This window comes from Salarias fasciatus, chromosome 10 (assembly GCF_902148845.1).
Source record: "Salarias fasciatus chromosome 10, fSalaFa1.1, whole genome shotgun sequence".
Classification (NCBI taxonomy): domain Eukaryota; kingdom Metazoa; phylum Chordata; class Actinopteri; order Blenniiformes; family Blenniidae; genus Salarias; species Salarias fasciatus.
Window position 1 is genome coordinate 19087616 of NC_043754.1, and position 21118 is coordinate 19108733.

At 43.4% G+C, this 21118-nt stretch overlaps 2 protein-coding genes across 4 annotated transcripts; one reads left to right on the forward strand and one right to left on the reverse strand.

The window, feature by feature from the left end:
* The first annotated feature begins 4130 nt into the window (after positions 1-4130).
* On the forward strand, positions 4131-10401 carry dnajc18 (DnaJ (Hsp40) homolog, subfamily C, member 18). 3 transcript variants are annotated; one of them, XM_030100362.1, is made up of 9 exons: positions 4131-4363; positions 4430-4601; positions 5518-5686; positions 6159-6304; positions 7389-7598; positions 7746-7858; positions 8145-8254; positions 8385-8557; positions 8915-9039. In XM_030100362.1, exons 2-9 carry the CDS (start codon positions 4475-4477, stop codon positions 9037-9039), a joined length of 1173 nt encoding a protein of 390 aa, XP_029956222.1. In that variant the 5' UTR covers positions 4131-4363; positions 4430-4474. The 3 variants fall into 3 exon arrangements, with proteins under 3 accessions (XP_029956222.1, XP_029956223.1, XP_029956221.1); XM_030100363.1 differs by having other exon boundaries at positions 4131-4349; XM_030100361.1 differs by having other exon boundaries at positions 4131-4601; positions 8915-10401.
* A 595-nt stretch (positions 10402-10996) lies between these two features.
* brd8a (bromodomain containing 8a) lies at positions 10997-20106 on the reverse strand. Its single transcript, XM_030100360.1, has 20 exons — positions 19739-20106; positions 19230-19326; positions 17512-17581; positions 17368-17417; positions 17119-17241; positions 16937-17017; positions 16781-16845; positions 16370-16512; positions 16002-16193; positions 15687-15771; positions 15438-15590; positions 15065-15225; positions 14423-14864; positions 14254-14297; positions 13857-14113; positions 13628-13720; positions 13297-13365; positions 12908-13190; positions 11884-11928; positions 10997-11679 (listed from the first exon to the last, which is right to left on the reverse strand). Exons 1-20 carry the CDS (start codon positions 19755-19757, stop codon positions 11620-11622), a joined length of 2532 nt encoding a protein of 843 aa, XP_029956220.1. The 5' UTR covers positions 19758-20106; the 3' UTR covers positions 10997-11619.
* Between the last annotated feature and the right edge of the window lie 1012 nt (positions 20107-21118).

Here is a 21118-nt window from a genome sequence, read left to right on the forward strand (position 1 = left end):
CCTTCTTCTAGAAAAAAGAAAATATCCAGTTTTCCGAAGGAACTGAGTGCAGAGACGAGCTGAGAAAAACCTTCAGTAGAGGTGCACCCACACTGTGAACTCAATGAAATCAATTCTTTTGTCCTAATTTTGTGTTCAAATGTTACAACACCAACTTCACCAGGATAATATACTGTCATGTTACATTTCAGGACTCTTTTTAAAATCAAAATAAATGGGAAAAAAAGGTCATATTCATTATTTCAGAAATATATAATTTGGGATGGTGGATATCAGTGAAGCCCAACCACAAGTGACACATACTATAAATTTCTAGAATTTCCTTTCATACATGAATATTTTTTCTACTTTATACTCCATCTTTCTAATAAATGATAAAGGTATGTGAATTAAGAATGGATAAAAAGTGATTTTTAACACAGCATCTATGGTATGGAACGCATCAATGCATGCAGTCAAGTTCCTAATTGTTATGTGAGATTATAATTGTGATAGTTGTGTTTCAAATAGTAAACTTGAATTAATTTATTTTTGAATTCTATTTGTAGTTTGATTTGTCTTGTTTTTTAAATTTTATAAATAGGCTTCCTTTGATTGTTTCGGTCCATTTTTTTTTTCATTCTGTTATTTATTACCACTGCTTTTAATTTTATATTGATTTATTGTATGCAGAGATTCCCGTTGAGGTGTGAAGCCTTGTGTTAAATTTTTTCTGTTGTACTAATGTACAGAAAAATGTTCAATAGTGTGAATGAATATAATCTCAGTGAAAAGCAACTTTCAGGCTGCCAAAGCATGATAGCATGGTTTTCAGATGTAAATGAAATTGGACACAAAGAAAATCATGTGTCACACATTTAACAGGAAACATTGTACTCTGGTTATATTTACTGCTGATATGATTATTGTTACAGTTTAGCTTACGGTTATTTTCCTTCCTTTGTTTCTGGTTCTTGTATGGTCTACATGCATATTTCAACAAATATAATGGATTCTATCTTGCAACATTTTTTTTTATTATCGATGGAAATATGTTTTGGCATTTGACTTCCTGAATAATACACACATTGTAAGCATGCCCTATGGGACAAATCACATTTTTTTACTCTTGAATAAAATATGCATGAACAAATGTGTGAGGCACAGTTCCTAACTGAGTGATTATTAAATGCTATAACTGAACCTATTTCACCTATTTTACTTCATCTGCAATATTTTCAAAGATGTAATACAGTATATCAAATATCAAGCCTGAGTTAGGCAGATTCTTCAAATTACTTTATTTGCAAACCTGCCACAAACTGATGATATACCTATAAAGAGTCCATCCAGCTTCTATACCACTTCATTCACCTTAGTGTTACCTGGAGTTGGAGAACACAAATGACGAATTGTATAATTCTTCTGGACATATCACCAGTCCCAAAAAAGGCAAAAAACAGGAGGACAGACAACAACACACATTCCCACATATGGGCAATATTACAGTAAGTCTCATTATTGACCTTAAATCCATGTTACTGGACCATGGGAGCAAACTGAAAAAAAAATCACACACCACTACAGTCTCCAAAGAAGAAATCGGACTTGTATGATGGACATATGGCAATTGGAGAAGACTGCTATCCAACTGTCCCGCCAGTGAGACTTCACACTTTTTTTTTTTTTCGCCACTTTATTTTTACATTTTCCACTTTATTTTTTACATTTTATGGCATATAATGGTTACACACATTAGAAATCACTATACAGTGCAATGCCAATATAGAAAACAGACAGAAAACAAAAAGAAAAAAGAAGAAAAAAAAGAAAACAGAAACAAAAAAACAAACTAAAACCTACCCAACAACATTATAACAAATATCAAGTCAAAAAGTCAAAATATATGCATCTTCTTAAATATATACCCATGACAAAAAAACAAAAAAAAAAAAAAACAAAAAAAAAAAAAAGGGGGAGGGGGGGTGCCCGGGGCGATAAATGTTAAAACTTAAGGAAGACTGAATTTGGATATATGAATACCTGCAGCACAGTGTGTAATCAGTGTGGTACAAAAGGAAAGTCCATTTTTCTAAGTGCAGCAAAAAATGGATTCCACGTTTTAGAAAAGTCATCGAGGGAGTCTCTAACAATGAAGCGAATTTTCTCTAATTTAAGAAAATATAGAAGATCTCGGAGCCAGTGAACATAAGAAGGGGGTGTTAAAGATTTCCATTTCATTAATATTACTCGACGAGCAAGCAACGACATGAATGCCACTGAGGATTTTTGGGTTGTTGATAAATTTAAAGAAGAGGGTACTACGCCAAACAGGGCAATAAAAGGATTTGGTTGAACGAACTTACCAACTACCTCTGACACCATTCCAAAAATGTTATTCCAGTAATTATGAAGTTGTGGACAGAGCCAGAAGGTGTGTATTAAATTTGCAATTGGATGTTGGTATCTGTCACATTTTGGAGAAAAATTTGGATACATTTTTGCCAAGCGGGCTTTAGTAAAGTATATTCCGTGCAGAAGTTTACATTGAATAAGGCTATGTTTGGCGCAAATGGAGGATTTATGAACCAACAACAACATTTGTGACCAGAGTTCATCAGATACGACTTCCCCTAAATCTTCTTCCCAAAGAGCTCGAATAGTGTCTGTTGCCTGCAGATTTACAAAAGTAATCTGATTATAGATGATAGAAATTGTACCTTTCAATGTAAAAGTAGGTTGTAAAAATACATCAAAAGGTGTATTTCCTGGAGCATTTGGGAAAGTCGAAAACATATTACGGACACAGTTCCGAACCTGCAGGTAACGAAAGAAATGGTTGTGGGGTAAATCAAATTTATCAACGAGTTGTTGAAAGGAAGAGAATACATCATCTATGAATAAATCCCTAAAAAATTTGATACCCTTTCTTGACCATAAAGTGTATGCCGAGTCTAGGAGAGAGGGTGGGAAAACATGGTTAAAAGAAAGAGGGGCATACAAAGAGAAAGACTGCAGGCCCAGACATCGCCTACACTGAAGCCAAATTTTCATAGATGATTTAACTATTTTATTTTCGGTATAAGGGAAAACTGAAAAACTGGTAGGAGAATGAAGCAAAGCGGACAATGAAACTGGTTTAACTGAGTTAGTCTCCATAATAAGCCAAGAGGGAGGGTTTACAGGGTCAAATTGGAGCCAATATTTGAATACTCTGAGATTACAAGCCCAGTAATAATTAAAGTTTGGTAGAGCCATCCCTCCAAGTTTCTTAGATTTTTGCAAGTACTGAATCCGCAAACGAGGAACCTTTTTATCCCATAGAAATTCACAAATGATAGTATCAAGCTTTTTGAAGAAAGACTGTACCAGGAAGATAGGGATGCATTGAAACAGATACAAGAAATGGGGGAGAATGTTCATTTTGATACAATTGATGCGGGCAACTAGAGAGAGTCCCAGGATAGACCAGCGATCTAAATCTTTTTTAGTACGCAACAATAATGGAGAAAAATTTGCTACAAAGAGATCCTCAAATTTAGAAGTGACTTCAATTCCTAAGTGACTAAAACTATTTTGGACACACTTCACACTTTATCAGACTAATTTCAGTCTGCTTTTCATTCAATTCAGGATCGCGTGATGCTGGAGGCTGATTCCAGGAAACAATAGGGCACAAACCGGACAGGTCACTTGTCCAGCACAAGGAAAACACAAAGACTCACAAAATCCCACAATCACAATCTCACATGCATGTTTTTCAACTGGGGGAGGAAACTGAAGTACCACTCTTTATACACACAAGGGGAGAACATGAAAACTCAACATTGAAAGGTTCAGCCTGGTTTTGAATCCTTCTCACTATGAAAGCAAGAGTACAAACCACTATGCCTCCCTTGTAGATAATAAGAGTGATTTATAAAGAATTAGTAAGCCGAGGAAGTTTATAAAACATATTAGAAGAAGTGTGTGTATGTTTTTCCAAGATGGCTCAAGCAGGTGCACCTGCGTAAAAGTTAAGCAAAAAACAAAACAAAACAAAACAAAAACAAATAACTGACTTCAGGACAGGTTAAATTATCTTTCCTTTGTCCCCTCATTGTTTTAGTTGTTCACATCAGATTTCACTGCTGATAAAACCGGATGTGACGTCAGAGGACTCGCCTCCAGCTCCTGTCCAGCGCAGGGGAGAAAGACCACTTTAATTCAACACGGCTGCCCTTTAAACTCCGCCAAATACCTGACGGCAAAGACCGCTTCGCAATGAATAATGTCCCCGGCCTGTCCGCAGCGTGACCGCCTCCGCCATCGCCCGCTGACCGGACGGCGCCTCGGACCCTGAGTGACTGCGGGCTCGCGCGAGCCTAACCGTACGCAGCTGTCGGTAACCGAAACTCGTCGGTGGCTACCTGACGCTAGCTCGCTTTTGACACATGATATTGACGCACAGTGTACAGGGACAGACCTCCACCGACCCCGACACCACACCGCCGCAATGGACAAAGACGAGGCAGACCGGCTGATAGAGAAGGCCAAGCTGTGTTTACGGTCGGGACGGACGGACCGGGCTCTGCAGCTGCTGTATGAGGCGCAGAATATTTACCCCAGCACCCGGGCCAGAGGTAAAATTAGCTGACGCACATCGCGCGCTGACAGCACGGCTAGCTAACGCTGGTCGACTGGTTAGCTTATGCCGGCTTAATGAGGGCAGGAGACGGGTTTGCAGGCCGCAGGGGGAGATGCGGAGAATCGCCGTTATACGGATACTGAATTAGCCTTTTAGCTGTGCTACTTGGGCGTCTGAACAGACTGCGTGTTAAAATGTGGGGCTCCATTTCCTCTTGCAGTTCACTGTCAGAGCCACAGACTGCCAGGCAGCGCTGTGGTAAAATCTGACTGTGCTTCTTTTTTTTTTTTATTACGTTGTGTAAGTGTTCTTTCTTCTCCCGACAGGGTAATTTAGCTATCAGCTCTTTGAGCTGCTTGTAGATGACATGCATGAGGCACCTGAATGCACCACGGACCATCTTAATGCATGTTAATCTCTGTCATGTCAGGCACCTTAGGGAGGATTTCTATGCACAGCTCTGTGTAAAAGTTTGAGACAGGTGTAATACAGTGCTTATTTTCCATCCTGTATTAACAAGCAGAAAGGTGCTTGATTGATTTTAGATTTATTCTGCAGTAGTGAAAAAAGAACACGTGTATACAGTCAAACACAGATCATGTTGGAGAATACAGCCGACAATGGGAATAATGCTCCTTCTGTACATATCACCAGTTCAAATTAACTGTAAATTAATGTTTTTGGACTATGGAAGCAAATCAGAGTACTTGAAGAAAGCCCCTGGGATCACTGCTAATATATACCACATATATAATGTAAAACAGTCATAGTTTACTCTGAAGGTACTTATTGAAAAGCTTTTATAAAACAAATATGGAACAGTATCAGTGTTTTTGTCACATTTTAATCTATTTATTTATCAGTTTTTTTGGACGTGCTATTGTCAGCCGAGTAGACTCTGTTGTTTGTAGTTCTGATAGATGCTATCCTACGAAACGGAGGCAGCACCGGTCCGGAAACAAACCACGTCCAGCCTCCAGCAGGATGGAGGGATGAGGACATTAGACACCAAGACACAAACAGTGCCAGTGGTGATGAGAAGAAGAGCTATACCGAGGACCAGCGGCAGGGTGTCCTCAGGTGCGCAGCTATTCCGTCCTCTCAAACCACATTTTGACACTGTTGTGCAGTAAAATATCTACCCTGTTTTTTCTTTGTCATATGATTGCAGCATTGTTTTATGATGGAAAGTTAATTTGTTATTGATACTCTGTCATATCTGAGAAGTGCAAAATGAATCGGTCCACAACGTGTTCTCTTACCAGTGGTGTTAGTGCAGAATATGGAAAAAAAAAAAAAAATCTTTTCTTTCCAGCTGTCTTGCTGGAATGTTCAGTATCTTTCCTTTAACTGGTCAGTGATTTAAGTTAAGCTTAATTAAAAGGGCCTTAAAACGTATTAGATATGTACACTGAACGTCTCCAGAAAATATAGTTATATATAGTTATAGTTAGCTCAGTGTATTGCTGAAAAAAAAAACAACAAAGCAAGCAGAAACAGGAATTGAAAGGAACCTCTCTGAAATGCGAACAACCACTCTCTTTTCTTGCAGGATAAAGAATTGCAAGGACTTCTATGAAATCCTTGGTGTTCAGAAAAATGCTACTGATGAAGATTTGAAGAAGGCGTACAGGAAGTTGGCCCTGAAGTTTCACCCCGACAAAAACTTTGCTCCAGGAGCCACAGATGCTTTCAAAGGTCAGACATGTGTAGGACGTGATTTTTTTTTAGTTCAATATGACAGTAACATCATGGATTTTTGAAATTTACTCTTGCATAATGACTAGCAGGCAAAGTGTTGCTCTCACCTCTCAGCAGAGCCAGAGGTTGCGGCCAGTTCAAGAACTGCAACCTTCTGCTGGTTTTGTTTTGTGTAAACAAACTTCTGCAGCTTTGAGCTTGCTCAGCTAGTTTATGCAGTTTTAATCAAGTCTGGGAATTCTGTTGGGGTGTTTGTATTAATTTATGGCAAGGGTTGGCAAACTGCAAGACTGAGCCCCCCCCCCCCCCCCCCCCCGGAGGCTCTGAAGGGCTGGAGGGGAGCAGTGAGGGAGTGACGCCACACAAAACTATCGCATGAGGTGAAAAGGAGAGGCGCATAAAAGTTATCCAGCGTAACCCGGCTCATTTACCGACCCAGTCAGCAGATGCAAGCAGCTGGAGTGTCTGTAAGAGGAAGCTGATTGAACACAGTCAGCACCTGTTTCTGGGCAGAATTATGAATGCACACACCAAAAAATGCAGAATTTCATTGAGCTCATTGGGAATCATCCAAGTTTCAAATCTTTTTCTGCGTTTTAATGAAGTCCAGTGATGTGCAGCGAAAGATTCACTGTTGATTACAGAAGTGTTCGACATTATCAGACTGGATCAGAGCTTGTATTTACAGACCTAAAAATATGATGATCAGCAGCATAATGGAATAGAAATACGTTTTTAATGCCAGAGGGGAAATTCTTTCTGTATTGCTCCACACAGAATAAATGAAAATAAAGCTAAATATTAAATCAGACAGTTCTTGCTACTTGGGAATAGATTCCAAAAATTATCCATCAGCACTGAACAGATAAACTAAGTATGACGCCTCATGTTCTGATGGGAAATTCATCGAAGATTGAATTCATTACTGATGGTCCAAAGGCTAAAGAACAAGAACTGATAATCTTTAAAATCAGTATTTTCAAAAACCAGTGTGACTCGGTCCAGTTGACCTGATTTTGTTGCTTTGAGATATTTGCAATGAAATGTTGCCCAGGTTGAATTCCCTTCTCTCTCCTGGCAGCGATAGGCAATGCCTACGCGGTGCTGAGCAACCCGGAGAAGAGGCACCAGTACGATCAATACGGAGATCAGTCTGCAACTCTTAATGCACCACAGCACTCCACCCACAGTCGCCATCCTGGACACTACCGAAGTTTCCATAGAGACTTTGAGGCTGACATTTCCCCCGAGGAACTCTTTAACATTTTCTTTGGAGGAAGGTTTCCTACAGGTATGAGAACGACTCGCTGCACGGTCGCCATGTAAAGAGAGTGATGTTATATTCACTGTCAGCCTTTTGTTTGGACTTATATCCACCTCCTTACTTTGAGAGAGGGAATTTCATACATACTCTGTGCGATTTGTGACTCCCCTGCAGGAAACATTCACGTGTACACCAACCAAGGAGCCTCCTACTCTCAGTTCTATCAGCCTCGTCGCCGACGCGCTTATGAAAGGCGCGAAGAGGTGGTGGAGGAAAACCAGAGTCAGGTCAGTGACTCACGGAAGGAAAAATCCCTGTTAACAAACCCAGAAATAGGTGTTCCTCCTCACTTGCATCATTAACAAGCTGAGAGCCACAGTGAAGTGCAGACATGCGACGTTAATATAGATGCAGCCCTCAGCTGGCTGCTTCTGCTCATGTACTGCATGTCCCTTCCTCTTGAGGACGGCGGTTAACATCAGAGACGCCACAGTGGGATGCTGTGTGATGACTGCGAGCCTGCATACAGTGTTGCATGCTTTGTAATCTGTGCTGATTCTCATCTTCCCACAGAACACCTTCACAGCGCTTCTGCAGCTTCTCCCAGTGCTGGTGCTAATCCTCATATCAGTGTTTACTCAGATGATGGCCACTAACCCGCCCTACAGTCTCTTCTATAAGCCGTGAGTCTCTGAAACGATCAACCGCACCACCGTGACATTTGAACACGTCCCAGCGCTCCATGTTACACACACACACACACACACTGTACAATGCTTCTGAATGCATCGGAGGGTTCTGTTGTGGTTTCAGGGCCATGGGCCTGGTGGTGTCCAGGGAAACGCAGCACATGGGCGTCCCGTACTACGTGGATAAAAGTTTTGAGAAGGAGTACCGCGGAGCTGCCCTGGACGAGCTGGAGAAAACTATCGAAAGCGACTACATCGAGCACCTGCAGGGCAGCTGCTGGAAGGAGAAACAGCAGAGTAAGAGGACAGCCCGCAGGCAGCAGTCACCTGCCTCGAGGTTCAGTCAGCAGCCATCAGAAGTTTAGTTCTAATTGACCTGATGGCATGATTTTGTCTGAGATTTATCTGCTGCACCTTTATGATGCTGAACTCTCATTCCATGTATTGGTTCAGAATCTCAGCATCATCAAGTTCTGCATGAATAAAATTAGATGAACGAATGAAGCTCAGCTTGCAGCCGGTGGGTGTGTTATCAGTGTGAGAACAGCACGGACCATTTCATCTGGAAACCAAGTGGCTACATTTTTCCTCAATGCCCCAACGTCCCCTCAAGACACGTGTGACGTATTTCTCCCCTTCTGTCGCCGCTTGCAGAGTCGGACCTGGCGAACCTCGGCCAGCTGTACCGAGACGAGCGGCTGAAGCAGAAGGCCGAGTCGATGAGGCTGGACAACTGTGAGAAACTGCACCGGCTGGTGGGGCGCCAGAGAGTGAAGTGAGGACTGTTCTGAAGAGGAGGAAGAAGAGTTTCTTTACAGACTTTTTCCAGTGATGCATTTTAGTGAAGTGTGTAATTTATCCAATCCGGCCACTTTGTAAAGAAACGTGTTGGGGTACAGTGCAGTCGGTGGGAGACGGATCCACTGGAAACAATGTGCCTTCTCTCCTCTTTGATGGTAGACGCAGGAGCTGCACGTTAGCTGCCGACGTTGGCTGAGGCGGCGGCGGTGGCGAAACATTCAGTGCAGACTCACTGTGGCGGTGCGTACGATGTCTCCGAGCCTTTAAACTTTCTTATAGAAATGGCGCGACATATAGGGTCTCCCTTTGGGGTCACAACGGCTGGTGTATGTTCACACATACATGTTTTATCTGTTGGAATTTTTGTAGTTCACTTTTTTTTTTTCTTCTGTTTTTGAGTCCCTGCTGACATTTCAAGTGTATTTATTTAGTAGTTAATTGAGCATCTTTGCTCATTATTTTTCTTTGAAGAAATATTGAAGTGAATATCGAAGGAAGTACTGTGAATTGATTCAGATCGACAAATCAATCGGAATCACACAAAGCAGTCTGCCCTCTGGAAGGCTGATCTGTGTCAGCCCGAAGCGTAACCACAATTGTCTGGTTTTTGTTCTTAACATAAATGGTTTTTCTTGCCAGAAAAAAAAAAAAGCAAGCTGTGTCCCACACCAGAGCCTCCAGCCGGCTGCACTGCTGCTTGCTTCAGTCATTTAGCTTCTGCCGTTCAGGAACAAGTGTTTCAGCTGCTGGTTCAAGCCTGAAGAACAGGGTGACGGGTTGAGGAGGACTCATTGGCACAATGTTTCGTTTTGTTTTTTTTTTCTTTCTTTTTTTTTTTTTTTTAACATTAGACATCTGAAAAATAAGCTGAAATAGCAGTTTCCGTTAACTTAAACTGAAACCTCCACATATGTAGTAACATGTTGAACTGTTAGTTTCTTCAGATTTTGGTCCTTGAGAGGATTTTCCACATGTTTTGGTGGAGTTTCAAGTTGTGAGAGTGAGTGATGTGAAGATGCTCTGCAGCCTCGCCAACATAGGTCAGTAGTTGCTACAGCCGAACCCTACAGTCCAGTGTTGTTGCCACTTTTTTTTTTTCTTTTTAACTAGAATTTTATTTATTACAAAGGAGGTCAGTTCAACATAATACCCCTTCCACAGTGTTCCATCCTTAGTATGTTTTCCGTTGTGGCGGCATGCAATATTGTCTTTAATTATTTAACTCATTCAATATTAATGCACAACCTTCTTTTTTTCTATTTCACAAAGTTGACTTCTACTCCTGATATATCGTGCTTTCTAAATCTCGGACTCCTGATTTCTATAGGTCTTTTATAAAAGAGGCACATGTTTTGAAAATCTAAACCTGTAACTGTCTGTTTATTAATTACCTGTGGGTAGAAACCTCGTTCATCCACAGCTAGGAGCCAGAACCGTGACTTTGTGGAGAAAGCCCATACCGACATGAGTACTTGTTGCCGTGCACTGAGACTGCCAAACTGCCTTAGCTGTTCTCTTCTTTGTGAAATATTCAGGTTCATCTCAAGCACTTTTAAGTTCTAGTTGACTCCTGTGTTCCATGTTGTTACTGTTGCATGCGCCCTAGTACGAGTATTTTTATTATTTTATTTGATGCGTTTTCATGGCTACTGACACTAAAAATGTTAATCGATGAGAAATAATTCAGGTCCACACTGGTTAAGTCACAAACATGTAAATCCTCTACTGTGACAACACAGAAGTCAGGTTTTGGTATCAGGTCAGTGTGGAAGAACACTTGAGTAACACTGCAGAATTAAGCTTTCAGCCAAATAATACAAGAAAATAAAAGGCGTAACAATAAGAAACATTGTCTGTGCCGTTCTTTCAGCTCCTGGTCTGTTTTTTTCAACATGCTCTGAAAAGTCAAGTTTACCTTTGAAGGATTTGAACAGCTTTTATTTTTGTAACACTTCATAGTCCACAAAACAATTTAAAATGTGACGGGTTTCCTCAAAAGCACAGCAAATGACAGGGGCAGATGCATCACAGGAAGTGGAGTGGAGTGGAGAAACAAATTCAACACAAACAATGCAATCATGTCCAAAAATGGTCTGAATGTTGAGGGAATTTCATATCGGCACTGAAAATGTTACTACTTGAAGTTGACATGGTTTTCTTTGACGAGTCACATTTTGTATCGTTCACAATTAGCCACCGCAGGTTAGTCAGACTCTTTGGCCTCTGGTTTTATATACTTATATATATCACAAAATTAGCAACACAACTCTGCAGTTCAACCAGATGCCCAATGAAATCAGCAGCGGCTCGCTTATCGGCCAGAAGTCGCCTCTATGCTTGTTTTGTGCACTCCGACGAACTTCACAGTGAGTGAAATCTATGAAAAGGTTGGACCCCGTCTTTTCAGAATGCCCCTTTGTGATCTGGGATGGTGAAGTGTGTGATCCATTCCTCTGAAGAAACCAGCATCTCTACATCCAAGTCTACCCAGTTAATCTAGAGTGCAAGTAAAGGTAACACTGCTCATGATGCAGATTGAGAGAGGACTCTGCTGGACATCACTTCTTCATCTTGAGGTCAGCTTCTATGGCACTACGGCGCCCCCTGGTGCCTCCATCCTACAGTCAAAGCAGAGAAAAATAATCATTACTTTAAATTTTTTTTCAAAAAGTGTGAAGAGCAGACATTTTAATCCTAAATTTAACTCCTTCTTCATTCAAGTTCGGTCAATTATTACTGTTTTTGTAGGTTAATCAAGGTTTTAATGTTGACTTCAGGAGAAGTAAGAGGCGAGACACAGGAAAGATTTCAAGGGTACTCACAAAAAGTGAAAGGAGGAAGGCAGGAGAGGACATGGACACAGTATCCTGTAAGAGGAAATTGATGCACATCAGAGCTCTGACTCAAAAGCGAACAGAAAGTTTCAAGAAGAGAACAGAGACACGACAAATTCAACAGAAGGGAAGACTGAAACAAGCTTCGAAAGAACAGCCGATTAAAGACTTAAAACCAAGAGACAGTGCAATAATACTGACTTTTACCTCTTGCTTGCCGGCTTTGTCCACATCAGACATTTTTTTTAAGGAACATTACGAGCATGTTTACCTTAGAAACTTGAATGCAGTAGATACTGCAGCCAGATAATCTCTAATCAATCATTCCCGAGGCACTTCCCGAAATTTAAACACTCGCCTCCTCCCATCCACTCCAGTCCTGGTTTCATTCAGTTGACTTTGGTGTGCTTTCAAGTCTCACTAGTAAAACCCTGCAAACTTCCTGCGGCTAAGAGACTCTCGTCATAAGGGCACTTAGGTGACATAAAGAGGCAACGAACATGAAAAAACAACTCTGTAACACTAGCTGGCTCACCGAAGTTGTCTTTATTCACCAAAGAGTTTTACACACCGGGTACAAAAATCAGATTTAGTCAGGTTTATTTTGTTCCTGTCAAAGTTAAATCATCAGCGTAAAGTAGCTGTTTAGAAAAGTGTGTTTTCAATCCTATATTTGAGGACATGACATCAAACATCAGAAGCTCTTTAATCATCTAATCTTGAAAAAAGTTATCCGACAAAACAACAAATTACCTGCCAGTTTATTTTCATACTGAGTTTGAGTAACTTTGGTTGAAATCTAACATGGAGATTTAAAGTTGGGTTTAGTGATCTTTTTAAAAAATAAATCGATCTGAGATCAGATGCCATTCTGTGGAAAAATGACCAGCACATATACTTGGGCGTCAGTTTTTCTTTTTTTTTTTTTTTTTTCTACCTCTGTCAGTCTGTTCTCTCCCCTTCGTCCCTTCTTCTGCACTCCCCGTGTTTGTCAAACACTCTAGTGAAGCACCTTATCAGTAGAGTCCTGTTTGCGCGTGCTCTCTCGGCCCCTCAGGCTCTTGGCGCTGATGCCAGATTCTGATGTCTCCATGATAAGCTGGGTGGCAAGAAACTGCTGGAGCTGCTCCAGGACGTCGCGCTGCATCTCCAGAGCCATGTGGTACACGTCATGGTCCAGGCTGTTGTACATGACGGCGTTCTGAAACATCAGCATGATGTCCCTCTGGAACTCAGCGGTGGTCCGGATCAAACCGGTCTCGATGTTTTTTTTAATGGTGGCCAGGTCCATGGGCCTGCAGGGGCGGAGGACATAAAAGAGGGGCCTGTTACCGCATGCTGTTCCTGGAAAACGTGGATATGATCATAACATCAGACGATCAATATGCTCTGTGTGGATACCTGTGCACAATACTGTGGTATCCTGGTGCAATCTCTTCTGTAACTGGCTGAAGGAAGACATTTGCATACCTGTAACGAGTCCACATAACACCTATTATGAGAATACTTCTTTAAAATAGAGAAAAGAAAGAATGTGCTTGATGTTACGTCTCAGGATGCTTCCTAATTTTGTGACTTCTTTTAATTTGTGAGTTGATTCAACCAAGAAAATTATATATTTACATATAAAAACAACTGTGAGTGCAGTATGTTGAAAATGTGCTGGCTTGCACACATACACACACACATGAATGCGTGAAGCTGTCAATGCCGTTAGTAGTCATGATCTGACCTGTGATTGGCTGCTGCACGCCACACAAGCATAATGGCTTTCTTCCAGATCTTCTGAGCCTGAAGGGCTTCCAGGTCCTCGCTGCAAACAGAACTGCACAAAGACGGCGATTGAGCGGAAAGCCGCGGGAAACGCAATCGCCGCGCATGTAAGCAGAGCCCGCAGCGAGCCGCGCTGAAAAATTCAATGTAATTACATGTTACCGCCGTCTCATGAGCTTTTTACTCACAACTGCGATGAGGCGGGGCTGCTGGCGATGGAGTCCGCCGTGGTGTGGAGCTGCAGAGAAGACGAGGCCGTGTGGAGGCTGTATCCGTCCTCGCTCTCGCTGGCCGCGGGTTCCAGCTCCCCGTCCGGCTCCGACAAGAACTCCTCCACCCCGTCGCCATCTTCCTCTCCTTCCGGCTCGTTAACCTCATTGCCCGCTTTGGTCCCCGAGGCGTTCTCTCCTTCCCCGTCACCATTTCGAACCTCTGTTTTTGTCTTCTGCAACGACGGAGAGCAGCAAACGCGGAGGGGTTCAAACAAAGCGCAGAGTGCAGGGGCGCTGTGCGAGCTACGCACTCTGCATTTCAGTACAGCAATCACGAGCATTATGTTCGCTTTGACCTCGTTGGGTGCTATACCTTGGGATGCCTTTCTGTCAGTGGGCTATCTTCTAATACTGAGTCTGCCAAGATAGTAAAGATGAATAGTAAGAATGAAATGGTTATGCAAAAATGCATAGTTGTGTGGCAACTGCATGTAATGTATGAAGCAAGTTATCAACCAATATTCAAGCATGCGGGTGCATACCTTTGTGGGGTTTTTCAGGTCTCTCCTGTCCCCACTTTTCGCTTTCACATTTCGCGGAGACATCCATTGAAATGCGTGATTTCGGGTGCGCCGCCCCTCCAGTCTCTTTCACCGCCTCCGACTGTGAAGGCGCTTCACTGTCGCACTGCTTCAGAGCCTTTGAGCCGCACGGGGACGAGGAAGTGGAAGGAAGCCTCCTCAGTCCAATGGGAAACGTTGCGAGACAGTTATCTTGAGTGTTGCAGAGGGAGGAGAGTGAAGCCTCTGTCCTCCCGTCCAGGGCTGAGGACTGTGGGGCCCCTGTGGGCGCTGTGGAGTGAGAGTCGTGAGGCCGGAAAGGCCCGGCATCCCAGGCACCGGACAGAGCGTGGCCATTCTCCTCACAAAGGGACAGAGCAGCCTCGACTGCAGCTGCATCCAAAGCCTCTGCAGCCTCATCTGCCTGCAAAAACAGAAAAAAAGACTCTACATCTCCAAGAATGTTTGAGCAAATCTGAAAGAGGCAGGCAAACTTGAAATATTCCAGAATCGAAGAAGTGGTGTTGATAGTTCAAAATACAGTGATTTTCACTCAGTACATGTTTGATGTGGACGCTGTGAGTAAATGAGCATATATCCAGAAAGATTTTTCTCCATGTGAACCTTGTCTTCAATAATGGCGATAATGTCCCCCACTGTCTTCAGATCCAGCTCGTCTCCCATGTAGGACACCGTCACGTCGTCCTCGCTGAGCTCGGGGACTTTGTCCTGCGTGGAGACAGGCAGACTTCCGGGGGCCACAGACGGCCCCATCCCGTCCACCCCTGCACAACGCAGCAACAACATATCACAAGTCTTTAACAGAGCTTATTTGTAGGTGTAAAATTGTGTGAAACAGTCTCAGATTAGAGTCTGAGTTCACAGAAAGAAGACGCCACATAAACAGAGGGCCAAAAATAAAATTCTTGCGCTGCAAAGCAGGCGACACTTGGAGCGTGAGGAGACTGGATGAGCGGGTGACTGACAGTGCACGGACCTGTGTGTGCTGAGGCAGCAGAGTCGACCGGGCCGGGAGTGGCTGCAGAGAGGGGAACGCTGGAGGCAGAGTCTGCTGCGCCCACCATGAAGCCCAGCGGTGACGAAAACTGGCTGGGACCCGCCTCCAGGAGACGGGACAGCATCGGGGCGCCTGTCCCGCAGCACACGGTGCAGAGTGCAGATAAATCAGATGGACAACCATCCCACAGTAATCTCAAAGCTGCACTGATGATGCAGATCTGTGTACCTGATGCCTGAGAGTGAGGCTGAGCAGGTGGAGCCAGCTGGTCATGTGTCGCTGTCGTACTAATGGACAACTCGCCGTCCCCGATCTGAGGAACAGATTCATCAATCTGCCTTGTTTGTTTTCTTTAAATTGATGAACATTATCCCCCCTCTGTGAAAAACTGCACGACAAACCTATGACTGAAGGTCATTTTAACCACATTCGTTTGGTCATATTGAAAATTCACAAGCAAGCCTCATCAAACAGAAACATCACCAGAATCATTTTTCAAGATGAGATAAAAACTCTCACAGCACCGCGATTGACTCCTCGTACCAGTCTGGAATTCGTGGCCAAGATGTTTCCCTTCTTCAGCAGCTCGGACAGGAGCGGAGAGGGAGGCGGCGTGGCTTTCTGACCGAGCAGCTTCTTTTGAGCGGGGTCGTCCAGAAGGGAGCCGTGCCCGCCGTCTTCCCCGCCAGACGCAGCGGGCTCTGCAAATGTCATTAACCTGGCTGTCCCTGAAGCCTGGAGACAGACAGAGGCTGCTCTACTAAAATCTTATGATGCTTAAAGAAAAAAAGCATGACTGCGCTGCAGTTCTCTTTATAGAAATGTTATAATACATGTGTCACACCGTTTTAAATATCTGAAGGAATAACAAGTGCTTTGAAAGGTAGATGTTTGGAGTTTCGGTGACTTACATTTTTTGTGGAGGCGGGATCCAGTGTCAAGCACTCGAGTGGGTCACCTGGTGAGAAGTCCTGACTCGGGGAGCTGCAGCCTGAGGGCGAATGCAAGGAGACACTGGGCATCCGCTTAGGTGTGTTCTTTGCCACCTGTCTGGCTGAAGGAGGGAGGGGCGGCACACAGAGGGTTTCCTCGTCAGTCACACAAAGGCAGGCGGTTTACTTCCCTTTTGGCTCGAATCTATTCGTCCGACAGACGGCCTGCGAGTGACGGGTGTGACTCATTCTGGTGATGCCCTGCCTATCAAGCTGAAATACGTCTACAGCAGGTTAGAAAAAGGAACTACAGATGATCATATTCAGATCGGTTTATTCACTTAAACACCATTGTATCTTATTAAACACACATAATATGTAAGGAGATACCCTGATAAGCAGCATCTGTATTTTTTCTCCTCAACTCAGCTTCTTCCTCTTCTTGTTTCTTCTTCCTTACAAACACACACAAAACATACATCTTTTTATTCCGAACTGTACGAGCAGGAAACACGGAAACAGACACGAAATGTTTTGCATTCTTACTGCAGAATCTCATCCCACAGCTCTTCCAGTTTAGAGTCCAGATGTCCTGCTTGAATGAGTGCTGCCTCTTTCTTCAGCTTCCTGTAGGAACATGATCACATTTTAATCACAGATAACAATAATAATAATAAAAAAAAACACTTATTTTTCATTTAATGTTATTAAATGTTATGCTACGGCACCTGTGGTTCTCCTGCGTTTCCTTAATCAACTTCTTAAGTTCTTCGATTCTCTCGGCGGTCAGCCTGCGCACTATCACATCCTCCACTGTCTCCACTACTTCTCCTTTCTCACCGCGCTTCCGTCTGAAGGCGATAAGATCACCGCATTACTCCCCTGACACCTGCTACTGATCAACAGCGGAAAGGGATACAATCTGCTCTCTAGCTAAAATAGCATGTTTGAGGTTAAGAAGTCACTTATGTGCTCACTTTGGAGCTTCTGTTGTTTCCAGGAGCTCTGAGTACTTGGAGGCACAGTGCTGTGAAAATGCAAAACAAGGAGACGGAGATGTGTTTTCAAGCTTTCATTCAGACTACATAAAGTGTGAGTTGTCGTCTCGGGTTTGCTCATACCTTTTGGGAGAACCAGTCAGGTGGCCGTCCGGGCTCTGCAAAGGGTTTGATGGCTCGACTGACAGAAACCCTGATGGGATGAAGACATTTAGGGGCGTTAGAAACGGGGCAGAGTTGTTCTGGGGGTTAGGGAAGTAAGCCTGGTTGGAACCCCAGTGACGACAGGTTGACACCGCCACTCCCTGAGTAAGATCCTCAGGCTCAAAACTTACTCCAAATCAAACATTCAGATCACATGATGGACAGGAAGCAGCCTCAGAGCGCTTTCTCTCGCTCGATAAAAATACACTTAGAAAGGCATTAAGATCAAAGTCAGCCTACTACTGTCCCAGTTTTTTTTTTTAATTCTCTCAAATGTGCTTTGTCACCGTCTTTTGAGTCCCTAATTGCAGTGAAAATACAACCAAACATAAACTGAAGACAGTTTATTTATACATCCAGCACTTTTGCTTGAAATTCACAGAGCTTTTATACACACACTCAAAATAGCGTTCACGTAAAAGGTTACTCCAGACTGCACGCTGTTTGGTTAATAGTTTCAGCTGGACGCAGAGTTAACAGATCAGCCCCGCACTTGTGCAGCTTGATGCCGTTCCCACTTGGTTCTGCGGCAAATCCATAAGCTGGTATGAAGAGGTTTACTTATTTATGTCTTGGTCGCCGGCCCGGCCTTGAGTACAGAAGCTCTAAGCATGTTATGCAGCAAGTGTGCATGGTGTGACAGTAAAGAATCCTTGAATAAACGCCCACGTGGTTACCTATGGTTTACTCCGACATGCATGTATCTGTGAGAGGAAACCACAGCGGCGAGGCGTTCAGGTTCTCTGAGGTACAGTGCAAACAGAGCAGCGGCTTTCACTTACAAAAGGATGAATGTGTTTATTAAAACCTCTTCGTGTGCTTCTACAGACTCCATTCACCACACTGGTCAGAGACTAAGCAGGAAGATAATGTTACTACTGTTATTATCAAGCCTTTTTTATTTTAACAAAAAAAAAGTGAGAATGAATGTTCCTGAAATGTCAAACACATACAATAAAAACACTTTGAGTTATGATCATATATTTATGAAATTGACTCTGTGTGTGTGTGTGTGTAATCTTCATTTTCTACTACCCTACTTTCAATAAAAAGGAAAGCTGTAAGGATAAATTACATTTATTAAAATGTCCATCTGCCTCCAGTGTTACTTTTTCTTCAAAATCCACTTAACGCCAACTGAAGCGCCATCCAACCAACAGGAACACAAAAATGGAGTATTTAAAACTGGAACATGCTGGTAAATATCTTCACTTGGCTCATCTTAAACTACAAAAAAAAAAAAAAAAAGAAAGAAAGAAAGTGTATGCCAGAGATGGCATCATGTAATTTTCACTAACTCAGGGGGCCAAATTGTAACGAGGAAGTGATTTAATGGAAAGAACTCAGCATGTCAGCGCTTAAGGTTTTTAAATCAACATGCTGACGGTTTTCTCTTAGAAAATTCTTTTAGCAATAACAGAAATTACAGAGTAACTACAAGTATTACTTTTTTTTTTAACCTAACATCACCTGTACAACCAAAACATGACTGATTTTTGGAACTGAATGGAAACCACTAGCTGTCCGTGCATGGTGTGTATCTGTAGGATGCTCATGCTGTTAATCACACTCATTCCCATTCAAACCTGTGGACTGGATGTCCACCCGCTGAACCGCGGGGAAGGTGTGTGCATTACCAGTTCTGATCTCCACTCTTCATGACAGATGTGGCCAAACACAGCTTCTCCTTCACTGACCATGGCTCTGTTGGTCCGATGACAAGCAGCTTGTGCTCTGCAGACGTGAACAAAGCATGGTGCACATATGCAATCACGTGTTAAAACAAAGCATTCACGGTTCTTTTTTTTTTTTTTTTTGCACGCTCTCATGCAGACACGAGACAAATCTCGTTGGGTGTATTTTGATGCCATGCTATGCCCGAGTTGCCCACCATGCCACCGTGCACACAAAGAGCACATCCTTTATGACCGGCGGCCGGGTAAATAGAGCCGTCAACCCGTGATGACAATCATTAATCCTCGCTGCGGGGAGCAGCAGCAGCAGCAGGAGGAGGAGGAGGAGGAGGAGGAGGAGGAGGAAGAGGGGGGGAGTTTGCGGGGCGATAGCATCCACGGTACGCCACGCACAGGCTCCGCTAGCGGGTAGCATGGCATGACACCTCGCTATGTGTGCCGACGGTACTCACTTCCAACGCCGTTTGCCATCTTCCTGTCATCCCGACATCCCGGGCATCTCGGCGGGCAGAAACACGGCGATCAACAGCGGCGGCGGCGGCGGCGTCCGGTGGAGGAGCCCATACGGCCACGGGGATAAATGGGTGTTATGGAGGTGGAAGCTGAGGGGTTTTTTTTCTCTCTCTCTCTCTCTCTTCTCCTGCTTCTTCTCCTCCTTCACATGAGCTAGCACGCCGGAGTCCCACACCGCGCTGGCTGAGGGATTAACTAGCTAGCCCCGACGCCGCGGATCACTTCTACCTTCACAGACGTGCAAAACTCCTTCATTTCCCCCCGAACCTGGATGAAGTCCACGCCGCCAAACTGCACCCAGATGAGGGATTTTTTTTTTTTTTCCTTTTTCCCCCCCTCCTAGCTTTCTTGTGTCACAGACGGGATCTGTCCGTGCAGCTAGCAGCGGGCTGGCGGTACACGCCCACCACAGTGATGATGATGATGATGGTACGACCCTGGAGGCTGCTCGGTCCCCGCAACTTGGCGAGCCGGCTGCCTTTTGTTTCACGCAAACTGGGCCCGTGGAACTGTGTTCACAGATTAAAATGCTCAAAAACACACTGAAGTCATTTTAGGTGTTTGCACTGATGGATTCCATGATAAAGTTTGTGTTTACTGAAAAAAAGAAAAAAAAAAGAAAAGAAAAGCCAGATTCTCCATTAAAAAAATCGAAAAATGCAAGCAGTCTTTGTTTGTTTATACTGCTGTAGCTATTTTTAATTTGCTAATTTAATTTAATTTTGTATTTCTGACAAATGTTGCTACAGACACACAAAAGGCCCTGCAGTTGGCTGCATGGTGGTGAAGTGGTTTGCACTGTCAAGCCAGATCAACCATCATTCCTGTATATGTGGGCACTCCCGACCCTGCAGGCCACATTCCTGCATGTTTTCAATGTTTTTCCTGTTTTGATGAAACTACTTATCACAATCAAAATGCTGAAAACACCAGGGGAACCGAAGACCTTTCTGTGTGGAGTTTGCATGTTCTTTTCCACAATCCAAGGGCACAGTGCTGAGTTTACCTCATTAATAATCCCTCCTCACGATACTTGCATCACGTTGTGCCCGTCTAACCTTTGCCACGCCACATATGTTTTTATTTAATGACAAATAAAGCCAGACTTTGCTGTTTTCCACATGAAAAGATAACAGCCGTTGGAGTCCATACGCAATAAAAATTCAGTTTAGTTTCTGGTGCATGTTTCTGTTTATTTTGCATCTCTGTTTGATGCTTCCACCACATCTGTGTGGGTTTGGCAGAGCACATCCCACCCCTGGTATGAGTTTGACGTTTCTGTGAAGTGTTTGAATGTTCAGAAGTTGGCGAAAGTGGTA